The 16,079-nt window shown below is 32.8% G+C and overlaps 1 protein-coding gene across 1 annotated transcript in view; it reads left to right on the forward strand.

Moving 5' to 3' along the window:
- Positions 1 to 16,079, forward strand: part of LOC149486442 (UNC93-like protein MFSD11) — a 36,773-nt gene that overhangs the window by 11,313 nt on the left and 9,381 nt on the right. The window contains exons 3-4 of the mRNA XM_089698074.1: positions 11,194 to 11,370; positions 14,726 to 14,897. Of these exons, the coding sequence (XP_089554200.1) occupies positions 11,194 to 11,370; positions 14,726 to 14,897 (349 nt within the window). The remainder of the gene's footprint in view (positions 1 to 11,193; positions 11,371 to 14,725; positions 14,898 to 16,079) is intronic.

Below are 16,079 nucleotides of genomic sequence, written 5' to 3' on the forward strand. Positions count from 1 at the left end.
ACATTAATTAGGAACTACTGGTCCAATTTGAAAAAGCCTTTGGATGTTAGATAGTCCATTTATCGAGGAAGGCTATAGGCAATATATCTTCACGCTAAGACCAACAAGAGCGGAGCCGATCGGGTAAAACCGCGGAGCACAGATAGTGACTATATTGACTAGTCTTAATGTTTCTACGTCTTAATAATTAATATGAATCACATAATCCATACTATTATTAATATTATAAATGCGAAAGTAACTCTGTTTGTCTGTCTGTTACTCAATCACGCCTAAACTACTGAACCAATTTGCATGAAATTTGGTATGGATATATTTTGATACCCGAGAAAGGACATAGGCTACCTTTTATTACGAAATATGTACCACGGGCGAAGCCGGGGCGGACCACTAGTTACACAATAAATATGATAACAAAAAGTATACAAATAATTCTATTAATACGATACTGAAGTCTCATAATGGTACCGCAGTCCGGAACCTATTATAAACGGAAATTGTGAAACCGAGTATGTTGATTATTAAATTAAATGATGCGTGAAATATATACAGTTGTTATGTTTACAATTCAACGTAATTACTCTTGTCAACATTTCTCCACGTGTTTTGATTCCAACTGGAAGATAATTAACATCTTAGTATTGCACGCCTCATAAGTGAAGCGTTGAGGTGGGTACTACTGTCACTTCGCGCAAAACATCTGATTTTTCAAACTTAAAATGTCTTTATGTATCATACATTGCACTTGTAAGATAATACATACACACACATATTAAGAAAAAACACTATTTTTAACATTCATGATATTTTTGATGTCATTTTTGTTATTTAAACTAGTTAAAAAACAGTTTAAAAAAGTTCTGTCTTGGACGTCCGTGTGTCTGTATGTGCGGAGGATTTTCTTGTTAACACGATAGCGACCGAAATACTTTACTAATCGAGTCTTTTTTTTTCTCTTACGCTTGACTATGCTCAGGAATAGAACCCTTTCATTTTTCAGGGTCTGATTCGATGTGGTTTAATTGTTATTAAATAAACAAAAATAAAAATTAAAAAAAAAATTATGAGGCGTGCACTTTTGGATTTTCCAAACTATTTTCATTTTTTTACTACATGCAGGCCATATTAAATGGTAATGATATTATCGGTGTCCAACGTTGTAATTTTTTATTCAATATGTTATATTCTAAAAAAGAAATCATGTTATATAATTTTTAGCCACTTTTCTCTTTCCGTCAAATAAAATTTTGTACGAAAAGAGAAATTATTAAGATAAAGATTTCAATATGAGTAAATTTTGATCGATTTTGACTAAGGATTTTGATTTTAATATTCAACTGACATAATTGTTGATACTATATTACTATGTTGTTGAACGAATATTGTAGAGTTGTGAAACTCAAATATTACACTGCAGTGGAAAAGCCGACTTTCACTGTTGATGCTTGTTTAGCTATAATGTCAATACTTGCTAATATTCACAAGATAGTGACTTTTTATCAGTTTGTAGATAATTTAACAGTAGGAATCAAAATATCAAATACCAGAAGTCGGAGTAAATGGAAATCCTTGCTATGTAAATTATTACATAATATTAAGCAGGTACCTGAACATATAAAATCTAAAAACAATATTTTGTTAATATCCTTAACATCCAGTCGTTTTAATTGTTCTAATTCCCACATTACAATTACCGAGATATTCATACTTGAACAAAAAATGTAGTGTTATTATTGCATTATTAAGCTATTTGCTGGAGAATTTCTAATCTGTAAACGAATGCGACGTTTACACGTTTCGCTAGTGGAGTTATGCTTCGCTGCATTAATCCATTGATTTCTTGGGTATCTTACTGTAATAGATCTGTTTGCTATGCGCCAAGTGTACACAAAATTCAATAATTTCAAGGCCAACAGAGGGGTAGAATAAGTTTTACTAGCAATGCATATATGTATCTATTTAATGTGACTTATGATATTTTTATCACACTTTTATTAGCTTCATACTTATTCCCAAAAACGCAAGAGACTTCTCAATACGTTGCGTATTTTTTTTGTGATTACAGATTGTGTAAGATTTGAGCGGTTTCTTATCAGTAAAAGAAATTTAATGCTTTGAATCACAATTTCTTGTTGTTTGATGTTGAACTTGATTTCTTAATTCTTACCGCATTATGCATCGAGATATATTATGTAGGGACGGTAGGGGAGCATTGGGCACTTTTTTACATAAATGTTAATAAAACTGTTATTTTTTATCATAATCAAAATTTTATTCCAAATATATCGAGCACACATACTTATTTGGCAGTAATTATTGCTAAGAAAAGTTTTGGTATTATAATTAGTCTCAAAGTTACGATAGATTTTCGAACACATGTCCAAAGTGCCCAAACCTCCCTGTGGTCGGGAGGTTTGGGCACCCCTGTAGGGAGGTTTGGGCACTGTATTTAATTTGTACGATATTGCTTTACTATACTATTATGCTTAAGTATTATATAACATTGCTATAAAAATTGTAATGTTATATTTGACATGACAGTTTTGACAGACCATGGTTTAGTTTAAACGATCTTACAAGATATTCTGAAATTTTTTCTTCTTATATAACATCTTTAGGGATTTCACGTCGCTTATTTTTCTTTTTAAATTAAAACGGCATTGTCCTGAAAAGAAATGATTAACCATTCAATCCAATAGTCATAACAAAAAAGCACAAAAGTATGACACAAAAATACACTAAAAACAGGAAGCATTAGGCATGCCCAAACCTCCCTCCTACCAGCGTGCCCAATGCTCCCCATAACCTCACTTTTCAAATAGATTTGAATAAGTTTATTTTTATCAAATGTTGAATCCTAATTGACAGGTAAATATAATCTTCATTGAACACAAAGGAAGAAGTTAACACAGATACTTACACTTTCTTGGCGATTTCTTTGTTATGTTTCTTCAAATCACAAACAAAATATTTACTTCTGTACGCAACAAACCGTTCAGCGCATGTAACTTGACAACCAAGTGAAATTACAGCTGACACTTTTGATAAGGAGTTTTGCCAATTATTAAACTATAGTGCTGTGGTAGAAACCAAAAAATATCTAGAAAAGATTCTGAGAAATGAGGGGGTGCCCAAAGGTCCCGACTGCCCAATGCTCCCCTACCTCCCCTACTACGTACCATTATGTTGGTTTTTATGATACGTCCACATGATTTGATTGTATATACTACTAGCAGTCCGCCCCGGCTTCGCCCTTGGTACATATTTACGTTTTCTCTACGTAAGAATCATCCTCGTACTTCAAGGAATATAATAAAAAAAGAATTATCGGAATCGGTTCAGCCGTTCTCGAGTTATGCGCTTACCAACACATTTTGCGATTCATTTTTATATACAGGGTGTAATCGTTAAGTGTGCACAAGCGATTATTCCGTAACTATTGCAGATATCAAAAAACTTTAAACTGATATCGAAAGTACTTAACCTAATGAGTAAAATGGCCATAATAAATTTTTAAAAATATAACGAGAAATAACCAAAAATGTTACATTAAACGCTCCCATACAATTAATCTATAATATAAAAATGAATCCCAAAATGTGTTGGTAAGCGCATAACTTGAGAACGGCTGAACCGATTTCGTTAATTCTTTTTTTATTATATTCCTTGAAGTACGAGGATGGTTCTTACGTAGAGTAAACGTAAATATGTACCACGGGCGAAGCCGGGGCGGACTGCTAGTTTCCCATACATTTTGTATTCATAGTAGATTTTCGAAGTGACGTCCTTATTGTGCAATACAATGAGGAGGTTTATTTACAGTTTCTAAATGAACTTCCCTCCAAATTTGCGAAGTAATTAAAGCAGAAAACCAAAAAAACAAAAAAAAAAGCTAAAATCTTTCATATTAAATGTATAGGTTGATCCAAAAGTAATGATAATTGGGTATTTCCTGTGCACATAAAAATATTATAAAATAAATGTTTTATGCTTGCTCATGTAATCACTAAGTTATCACAAAAAAATTATATCTACAGGCCACGTTTCCAAGTATTAACATTAATTTTAATGTGAACAGTGCGAGCCAGAATGTTTCCCGACGAAAAGAAGAAACAACGATTCGACATTTAGAGGGTGAATTTCTAAATTTTTAATGAGATCAGGATAATTTTTTGTCACGATTTGTGACCATGGGCGTTACCTGGGTTCACCATGTTTATGCTGAAACCAAGAAACAATCAATGGCCTGGATGCGAGCTTCCAAAGTGACGGTGAAGATTTTCAAAGTGAAAATTAGTGGGATAGATTAAAGCCGTAGTTTTTTGGGACGCTGAAGAAATATGGAATATTTTAAGCAGGTAACCACTTCTACACAGGGCTCTTACTACACAGACCAAATTAAAAGATTGCGGGTAGGTTAGTAAGAAAAAGAGACATGGCAAACTTCGGTCTTGAATGTTGGTTCACCAAGACAACGCACCAGATCACAAAGCGATGGCTGCCAATCAAAAATCGGCATTGAAAATGCTTGAACACCCACCCTGTTTGTAAGATCTAGCTCCTAGTTAATTCTATCTCTTACCTCGGCACAAGAAACACCGTCGATACAAGAAATTTTAAGACGACAGCGAAGTGATGGCCGATTTTGAGGGGTTTTTGTAGATGAAGTCAAAGTTTTTTTTTATAAGTTAAGGAAAAAAAATATCGAAGTATATTATCTAGTTAGAAAACTATCTAGAGAAATACATAATTATTTTAACTGTAATGACCTTGTTTAATATTGATTATCATTACTTTTGGATCAACCCATGTACATGGGATATTCATATCTCATACTAAATGTATGGGAGGGTTTAAAGTTAATTTTTTAGATATTTCTCGTATTATTTTTAAAAATTTATTATGGCCTTTTTACTCATTAGGTTAAGTACTTTCGATATCAGTTTAAAGTTTTTTGATATCTGTAATAGTTACGGAATAATCGCCTGTGCACACTTAACGATTACACCCTGTATAAGATTTGGATATTAAAATGGGCAACTATTTATATTTTTGCTTTTGATTTATACTATACAGGGTGTCACACTTTCGGTATACTAAGCGCAAAGGGACTTGTAGTTTTGCATACGCTGAGTACGTAAAAAATAATTATAAAAATCCAGACGCATTTTTTTTTTAAATAGAGGAATTCTTAAAATTCCATGTGTACACCCCCAACAAGCAAACCGCCCAACTTTGCCACCCGCATGTGAGCTATCGTTTAAAATTATGTTTTCATAGACAAAATACTCACATTAGCGAAGCGGTATATGCCAGCTGCGCGAAGCTAGAGACGAATACATGGATTTTAAGGAAAAATTTAGCAAAAAATTTTTCGCGTAATTTTGTTATTTAAGTATTTTTTATGTGATCAGTGTATGCAAAACTACAAGTCCCTTCGCGCTTAGTATACCGAAAGCGGGACACCCTGTATATCTACCTAAGTAGGTACACATATTACATTCTACTTTACGTTAGTTAAATTAGAAATGTTACGGTCAAATAGTTCTCGAAATGGGAACAATCGACTATCCGTTATTTTCACGGCTCCTCTTGAATTTTAATTATATTTTTTTCGTATATTTATCAAGTTGTACTCATATCACGTCTGTTTTGTTTTTGTACGATCTCGCGTCTTTTGAGCTATAAGAGCTTTTTCGGCTACTTGTTTAAAATATCGATAGGTAGAGACTAGAGACTGCTGTATTAGAAGGTAAAAATTACTAATACCGAAATTAATTTGTACTTCGTACAGTTATAGACTATCTAATAATAAATAATTAATCAGTAAAGATTTTCCTTAGATCATATTATACGAGTACATACTAAGAGCACTCAAAGCATAACAACCTTTATCTATTGTTATCTATACATATAATAAAATCGTAGGAAAGTCAAAACTGTACATTGAATATTTTTTTAAAAGAATACATAATCCATGATCTATAATCGATATAGAAGCCAAAAACATAGTTTTTAGAATTTTTGTCTGTTTGTCTGTTTGTCTGTTTGTCTGTATGTTTGACCGGGCTAATCTCGAAAAGTACTGCATAGATTGACTTCAAATTTTGCATGAATATTACTAACAGGTCGGGTCAGGCTATAGGCTACATATTATCAAGCTATCACCTGCGGGGGAGGAGCTGTGAACCTTTATTTTTCTTATGTATTCTCTGTGCTACGACAGCGTACTATCTAAAGACTCGTGTTTAAATGTTGTTTTTGAGTAAGCCATGCTATTGTCTACCTTTACACTATAAAAACTACGTCATTTAAGTAATTTTGGCAGAGAAACAGTATAATGAATCTTAGTAGTATAAAGAAAAATTTAAAACAGCGCCATCTATGAGATTTCATTAAAATCAAATCAATTTACATAATATTAACGCTTCTTGGAAATTCATAATTTAAATATTATGATGTTGGTGAGGTTGTTTGTTTTTTAAAGTTAAATAAATAATTCATATCTTCCCAGAGTCCATTTCAGGTGCGCTAATATTTCATGTGAATATAATATGTACTAAATTTTTATAAGTGAGGGTAGATGTTTATTATTTGATGTCAAACAAGACACCATTACAGTTAATATAGGTAATATTAGATAACAGTGATTGTGTTCATTCGTTACATTGTTATAAATCTTCGGCTTTTTTTTTAATTTTCGCCTTCTTGCGTTCCCATAAAAGGTAAGTTGTAGCTTTTGTATTTATTCTTTATAATTATAATTATATAGTTAGACTCATGTTTTTAATTAGTTAAAGTTAAGTATGACAAAATAGAAAATGATGAAATTTTATTTTTATGTAGGTATAACTTTTACAAGACTATATTAAACGCCCAAAGAAGGTCACTTTAGTTCTTGATAAAACTTTGTTAGTAGCTTTTTAATAAAATAAGGTACAGTTATCTTTTGATTTTTTTTTATTAACAGATTCAATGTTAATAAAAATTGACGATTTGCGTGAGGATGTAGTGGAAATTAGTAACCTTGCGCGTGGTCAATCATCAATCATCAATCATCAATACATATAATAAAATTCTAGAAAAGTGATGTCTGTACAATGAAAATATGTAAAAAAAATTAGCAGGGGTTAAATTATTAAATCGATCCCAAACCCAAAACTGTAGTTAAAAATTTAACTTAAGCTGAGGTAGTAGGGGGAGGGGTCAAATTAGAATTATGCTTACTTCTAGGTAAATTTTCTACATAAAATGTCCTTTAAATTATGTCGTTTTATATTTTTAACCCCCGACGCAAAAAGATGGGTGATAAGTGTTTGACCGCTATGTGTGTGTGTGTTTGTGTGTGTAATCCGAATTAGATGCGGTTTTGATGTTAGGCAGCATATTTTCCGACGCTGGTTCTTAGATAAAGTGTATCAAAATCGGTTCATCCATTGATTATACCTTTATAGGGGTAAAAGTGGGAATGTGGGAAAAAATATTAGTTATATTTTTATCCAATTCGGTTTATCCATTACAGCTTCTATTAGATTACAGCGGTAAAAGTGGGAATGAACAATAATGGAATGTTGGCAAATAATATACCTACTCAAGCGGTAGATATATCAAAATATGAAAGAGCAACGTGTGAATTACAATTAATAATGTTTTATCGAAATCGGTTCATCCGTTTATTACATATAGGGCACTTTAGGGGTGACAGTGGTTAGATAAATAAACCAAATGGAGCATCAAACGACAGGATATGACGTGTACATATAGGTACTATTAGATAATATGGTTTACATCAAAATCGGTTATCCCATTTACTAGGGGTGGAAAGGGAGTGGGTTGAAAGTCTATTAAAGAAGAGGGGAATATGGGAGCGAGAGGATAGCCACACACTGGAAATTTTGAACTCTACTCAAAGCCACATAGGCCTGGCCCTTGGCAATTTTTTTTCCTAAAGATACCACTTCTTTTGTCACTGTGGTCCATTACAATTTGTGCACGGTTACGGGCACCGTAACCGTGCACAAATTGAAAGATGTCAAGGAGCAACAAACTTATAGATATCAATATGATGTAGGAATGTAAAATGGAGGTAGGTCTCGCTTACTTGCAAATAAGAAACCGAAGTTAAAAATTTAAAAATTAAAAAAAAAAACCAACGTAACGAATGTAATGGAATAAATAAATATTTTACAAACTTCCCGAGGATATTTAAAATTAAGTACCATTATAAAAAAATATAATATATGATATGATAATGATGGTATGGCAGCTCTGACGACTTTGTTTTTTTTATTTTTATAAATATTTAAAATGGTACTTATTAATTTTTATTGCACGGTCTAAACGGTTTAGTTACTATAGGCATGAGACAGGAAAGATCTGCAGGCCGAGACGGCAGAGATTAGAATAAACGCTAAGGAATAGAAACTGCTATCGCTAATTATTATTAAGCTCATCACATTTTAGTAATGGTTCGGTCACACTACCAAAATTACGACGACGACAACGACCAAAATTCTCATCCAGACCAAATTCGTTCAAAATAAAATATTAAAATTTCCTGTCATACTGGTACTCGGAAGAAAAAATTTCGAGGTCAATTAATAAAAAATAGATTTTTTTCGATTTTCTAGGAGCTACCGTTTCTACGAAAAATCTATTTATTCATTCATTCAAAAAAAAAAAATTCCAAGCACCAGAACGACAGGAAATTTTAATATTTTATTCTAATTGTGTTTAGCACTATTTTGTTAAATTGCGACTGGATGAAAATTTTGTTCGTGGTCGTCGTCATCGTTGGTAGGGTGAACAAATCCTTAGCAAAACATCATACGCTTATGTCAATTATTATTATCGATAGCGGATTCTATTCCTTTGCGTTTTGACGTTTGTCTCGGCGCTCAGTTGCTTCACGATTTATTATCAAAAACATCCATACAAGGAAGGAAGAAAAATAAATTTGCTCCCTTCCCCTCTGGTGCCTAAAAATAAATTTTACGTAGAAAATTAATTAGGTATTTATTTTTTTATTTTTTAGCTCAGTTTAGTAATAAATTTTACTAACAGTTCTTTGTATTATTTATGGTAGTACGTGTTTTTCCTTTAAATTCAATAAAAAAGACGGGTTGCACTCCGGGAGTGCCGGCAGAAGTGAATACTTGATTATTAACGTTGAGCATGTTTGATATTTTGGAATGGTATTCGTCTTACGCTTTTTCGATAAGGTCAAGTGTCCTGACGCGAGTTTAAGATTTTATACCCATTACAGAAAAAGTGCTCAACGCCGCTAAAGAAGTTTTCACTTCAAAAATTAAGTAGTAACTACTATACAGTCACTATTCCACGCGGACGAAGTCGCGGGCACAGCTAGTTGTATAATACAATTTTATATCATAGAAAGTGTATGTTAGAACAAATAAGCAGTACTTCAAAGGGTATTAACTTGAGTTACGGCCTTTGTTTAAGGTTACCGATCCTGCGTAATATTGTGTGAATTTAAACATCACTTTAGAAACCGAACAGAATAAAATTCATGATTTTGTATTGTTTCTGATGTAAAATTTGTTATTTTTAAAAATAACAATGATGAGTAAAATAAAACGGGAATAATGATGATTGTAAGAACAGGTCAAAATTCCAAATATGTAATTGTACATAATTTTGAAAGCGCAATGGTAACCATTGAAATAATTAAAATTAATTATTTATAACTTTATGTTTTAATTGAGATGTACAATCACATTATATTTTGATCCCACTATTAAAATTCCTTTAGACCTTTTTCTATTTTTCCTTCATCCATACATGAATGAAAAATCCAATCCAATTACGATAATTTTTCATTCTTCTCTATGAAGAGGATAGAGTTAAGCTACACTCATTAGTAAAGGTTAAATCTAATTCATGTCACAAATCCATAAAAAGTTTCGGTTCATTAAGCAAAATTTCCTAATTGAGTACTACGAACTACAAATTAGTCGCCCTTAATCTAGAATTTGAAATTAATCAAATTATATCGTGCCTAATACTACTTACATACACCTATTATATATTCTTACCTATATACACACATGAGTGAAACCATTCCGATCTAGTTTCGTGCTACGTTCACTAGCTTCAAGGTTTTCAGATATGCCTATTAGTTGAAAGTATTTCAAAATATGGGTGCATTGGGTGACCTCGGTCAAAATATTTTATTGTCTTCTATCTTGGGTAGTTACAATTGCATAAGAAACGCCATAAAACGTGATTAGATCCAATAAACTTCTTTGGGTCCTAAATTCCTGAGCTGTTTGAAGTGGCAACTGGCAAGGTGCCTGAAAAGCCTGTTCTTGCTTGCGGAAGAACCTTCTTTCTCCATTTATGGGATTTTATTGAAACGATGTTATTCGATTTAAATAAAATATCATGGTCATATTCCTAGCTAATACCCAAATGTGCCAAAAAAAATACCCCGCTATTCTATCTTTCCGTACAAAAATTTACTTTTCATTGTTGTACAAATGTAATTTGAATTACATTATAGTGTAAAGAAAAGTAGGTTTTTGTACCAGTAACGATTTTAAAGCATTAGTAGTTTTAATTATCTAACAAGCAAGCGTATTAGCTAATCCCAATTATTCTAATTAAGCTATATAATATGTACTTGTAAATAAAAAGCAAGTGCATGTTTGGAAACTGGTTTGTAGTAAAAAACCATGCTAACCTGTTAACGTACTATATAAGTGCATAATTATGCAAATATCGAAGTGTTTATACTTTATATACCGACATGCTTAATTCGCATGGGCCATCCATAATTCATAGCATTGATTTTGTATAGCTTGCTTGTATTTTAATAGAACGTCTAAAACAGTGTAGTGTTTTGGCGTTTATATGAGTATGCATTTAGGTTGATACTCAATATGAAAGTTTTTTTTAATGTGTGTATGTATATGATTTTCTTTATTAGAATATAATCCAAGTTTGTCTTGTTCTTGGAATGTAGAAAAGGTTAGGTAAAATCAACATCATGTCTTATTGTTTGAAATTAGCATAGGGAACATATCGATGATTATTATCGATTTATTTTTGTCTTCGTTTTACTCATTCGGGACTTTTAAGTCTATTAATGTTCGACGGGAATCAAATCCTCTCGTTGTCCCTTACTCATTTCGTATCTACACAATATATCTAATACGTAACTTTTCTTTGCAGATTCTTTATAATAACGTTCCTGTTTCCAAAAACGTGGCTTCTCTACGTGGCCAGTGTGCTGATCGGTGCTGGAGCAGCAGCTATATGGACCGGCCAGGGCAATTACCTGACTTTGAACAGTGATGCAGACACGATCTCGAGGAATTCTGGAATCTTTTGGGCTATGTTACAATGCAGGTTAGTCGTTAACAAGTTAAATTGAAAAAGCATTCCTGGGGGTTGTCATGTTCTCTTTTGACAGTATTACTTCCAATTTGAGAAAGTGATGGCGTTAGGCGATTTACATAGTGCTATAATTTTTCCATACTGGAAATAATACTGTTTTAAGATGGTGGTAATAGGGGACTGGTTCTTGAAGAGATGCTTTATTACGGTGATGTTTTGAAAGTAGATATTATATACGGTCTCGTTTTGAGGGATAAAGACATAGCTTTTCTCTTATGTTAAAATTTTGTACGGTACGGTACTGTTTGAGTTGTTTTCTGTTATCCACCAGAATGAATTACGTTTGTGGGCGTGAGTTTGGACAGGTTGTACTTGTTTTGCCTAAACTTGTTGTATTTATTAATTTCGTAGCATATTTGCAGCGAGCACGATAATAATCCGTCTAATGAAGCTATTTTATATTAAAGTAATTAGCCTCGTCATTTTTACGATCAATTCAATTAGAATTTCCTACTTTGTTTTTAATGCTATTTAATTAATAAACCAAGTATATTTATAAATTTCTGATTATTATTAGGTATCTACAATATGAAATCCTATTAGATATAGGTACAAATATTTGGTGCCGAATGTCCTGTTTCTGTCAGAAAGCAAAATCTTTTACCAGTTTTAAAATACAGTTACATTACAATTCGTGGCTTTTGTACAAATGATGCATGTTCGATCGATTTAAAGTTGACCTTTATTAACGCTTTTCCATTTATAGACCGCGTACGAAAAGTAATAGAAAGTGTGAATACTGAATACAATCATTTCGTTTGTATCAATTATCGTCATAATTACGTATATATTCACTAAAGGATTTATTTGGTTAGAATTTGCAGTTATAACAAGAACTGTAGGTACTTAATAACTGAATTAGATAAGCATGTGGAGATAGAACCTGCTCTACTGAAATATTATTTTTCTACAATACATTGTCCACATACTAAATTGGGTCTTAATAAAAGAGAGGCGTTGATTTTGAACTCGCATCTCTGAACAAATATAATCTGTCTCCAGTTCAGCAAAACCGATCTACATTAGTGAAAAATGCGGCATGTTCTACATAAAGTACAAAACAGGAACTAAAGGGCTATGATCTTGCAGCATTTACTCTCAATGTCGTCTGCGAACCGGTCCTTGTAACCATTGACGGGACTAGGAAATGACGACAACACACGCCCTTCGATCGTTTATGCTATTAATATCATCTTTATGATATTCATAACTTTTATTAGATATGTAAATTGTATTAGTATAATTTTATAGACCATATAGAGAATTGAATAGAGGTCGCACTTGTTTCAATAATTAGCTTTGTGCGTGCAAATTGTTTTACATTGCGGCATAGAATTTATTTAATTTAGTATGCTGTATATTTTAAATATTATCTAGCTTTCGCATTTTTTTGCAAAAATCTATACGTATATTATATTGATTGTATCGGTCTATATTGGTGGTAAATGGTAAAAATATGCTATGACGTTTCAAAAGAAGTATAATCTCTGTAGATTTGTATTGTATCTAACATCGTGTAAACGATCATTGAAACACATGAGCCTTAGCAGAATAGGCATGACGACAATATCCATAAATGATCGTATTAGTGTTTTTAAGGGAAAATGTATAATAGATAAATTACATATAGTGATTTAGAAATCTTAAAAACATTAGGATTAATGAGATTATCAATAAAATAAAACATTGAAATACTGCAGTTGGCCATTTTGACTAAAACACGCGTGACGTCACGCTTTACTTAAACGTGACGTCACGCGTGTTAACAACTCACGTCAGATGTTTTTTGTTGTTATGAATATGTTGAGAATACGCATTTTTATTTATTTTCTATTGTTTCACGTATGCTTTATCGACTCAGAACAGAAATATAATTGTGAATTCACGAATACATGGTTCGGGGTTCTCCGCGCCAACTTTATACAATCATTTCTTATTATTTTCTCGCTTGAAATAATTACTAGAGTCTGTCAAGCGAGTCGAGTCCACAACCCTTTTACTGATTTCTTATAATGGCAATACTATGATCTGTCAAACAGATTGTCACAAATTCAGTTGTAAGTTGTAACCTCGTAATAATCCGGATATTGTTAAGTTTTTTAATGTTATAATGCCGAAACCTATTAAAAGTAGTGTCAGGAGCTTGTTGTTTACAATGATTAATAAATATAATCATGTACAGAGTGAATCTGACGACGTATTATCGCAAAAACGACGACTTTTGGATGAAATCGTTTCAACATCAGGTAGGTTGGCAACAACGTGTTGATACTTTTAGCACAATTGTCTAACTTTTTTTATTTTACTGTGATGTGATCACGATTTCCGTTTTGGTTTAGATCCAGACGACGTGTTCATGATCTTGAAACTTACTGGGGCATCTTTAAGTGAAAACTACTATAAAAATTGTTGTTTTTTTTCAGCCACCTTGGATGATGAATTAATAAAAAGCACAATTCATAATAATTAAGTTAAGCAAGTCATAGCCATAGAAAAAATGAAAGCTGAAACAGACTATCTGACAAAAATTGCTGCTATGACAGGTTACTTTCATCATTTCTGTGCGTAATGATGATACTGACAGTGATTTTTCATATGAAGGCATTGAATTTCTTGATTCTGATTTTAGTTCTGATTGTGACAAATAAATACTTACATTGAAATGTTTTTTTTTATTTTTTTCAAATATGTTTTTTTTTATCAAAAATTCAAGTATCAATAAGTTTTCAGCGTGCTATATCAGTGTTGACACCTAAAAGGTTTTTGAATTTGCCGCCTTTTTCATGGGACTAGACTCGCTTGACAGACTCTAACACATTTTTGAGCATTATTTTTATGTGGATTGACACTGCAATACTGCACACCACTTAATATAAACTTTGAAATTCGTTTCTATAACACATATTAAATAAATATTTTTTTAATTTTCTTCGCAATGCGTACAAATAATTACGTAGGTATTTACCAAAGTGTGACGTCACGCCTACGCCATGACACCTGCGAGCTGTTTTGGCACAGTTAATACATAAATATCTTTTGGAAAATGGCTTTTATCTTCGTTAAATTTAAGTATATTACCGAAATATAGGGTTTTTCTTGTATAGTAAACGTATACACACATTATGGAAGAGGATTTCAAAATCTTTCGTCATGCCTATTGTAGAAATGCGTCATTTTTGCTTAACGTTCTGCGTAGATTTGTATTGAAAGTTAAAGATCATTTTAAACATTCTTTAACATCGCATATTTGGCCTGCCTTTTAGAACCTTGTATTTCCTATCTTATACCATTTTATACATTGTTACAGTCTATTCTTCGGCAACCTATTCGTGTTCATAAAGTTCCAAGGCAAGACGCACATAGATGTGGAGACGCGGAACGTGGTCTTCGGAGCGTTAACTGCCGTGTGTGCTGTGGGGATCGTCTTCTTGTTGCTGTTGAGGCCCATCCGGAGAGCGCCCGCGTTGGATGATGGAAAGGTGAATCACTACATAGTATAAAACAAAGTCGCTCTCTCTGTCCCTATGTCCCTTTGTATGCTTAAATCTTTAAAATTACGCAACGGATTTTGATGCGGTTTTTTTTAATAGGTAGAATGATTCTCGACGAAGGTTTTAGTTTGTAATTTATTAGGTTTTAGACAAAGCGGGCGAAGCCGCGGGTGGAAAGCTAGTATGTACTAAATTAAGTACATGAATTGTTTATACTAAAATTCTATGAACTGAATTAAGCGGTGTTATTTGTATACTCATTTTTGACATTTAAGTAAGATCAATGAACGGAGTGGATTTTAAAAATTAGAGATATCAATTTTATACTGTAATAGTCGATAGATACGAACACAACAATATTTAACTTTTGAGCAATTGTTTGCAAATAAGTTGTCAAAAACAACTCAACTTATTGAGTCCATTCATGTTTAGTATCGATTAGAAATAGTATGGCTTTGTGTATCCTTTGTTTAATCACAGGTTTAATGTACCTATGTCACCCCTATCAAATTATAAACTAAAACTAATCGTCAATCTATTGCTACAATCTATCTACCTATTCTTTGTGCTACACAACCTTCTAAATGAACTAGAGATTGAAGGAAAAGTAAAATTTTCCTCTATTCCTAGAAATAAGGCTACGTAAAACTTCCGGTAACAGTTTGTAAACATCCTTAAGGTTAATTTGTGCATAAATTTGTAAATACAGGGCTTTGTCCTCGCTTGCGCTTTATACGGGCTGTACCCAATTGGAACGTCAATGAAACAACGAGTGTGGAGTCTGACTGGTTTATTAAAAACTGTTAGAACTACCGACAGTGAATTATTACCAAACCACCCTCCATTTTTCCCCTCTTTAAAATACATACATATTTGAATACAAAATACAACTTTAAATAACAAGAACTTAACAAACTTAACATTTTAATTTTTTTTTACTCGTTACTAAACAACTTACGAGAACGCTCGTAAGCTCGTACAGCTCGAGCGGATGCACCGTCAGGAGGAGGGGTGGGGGAGCGCGTGACTGAATTTGCGGTCGATTTACCTGTATCCTTATCGGTCGCGTCCTGGTCCGCCTCCTCCTCCTCCGCCACATCAGCACATGTCCCGTCAGCACCATAGCTTGCGGGGGCACAATCAGTCGATTTATTCAAATTCGGCCGGGAT

This window comes from Colias philodice, chromosome 8, assembly GCF_061535455.1.
Source record: "Colias philodice isolate Cphi_HAF_F1 chromosome 8, ilColPhil1 Martin Lab GWU primary, whole genome shotgun sequence".
In the NCBI taxonomy this organism is placed as follows: domain Eukaryota; kingdom Metazoa; phylum Arthropoda; class Insecta; order Lepidoptera; family Pieridae; genus Colias; species Colias philodice.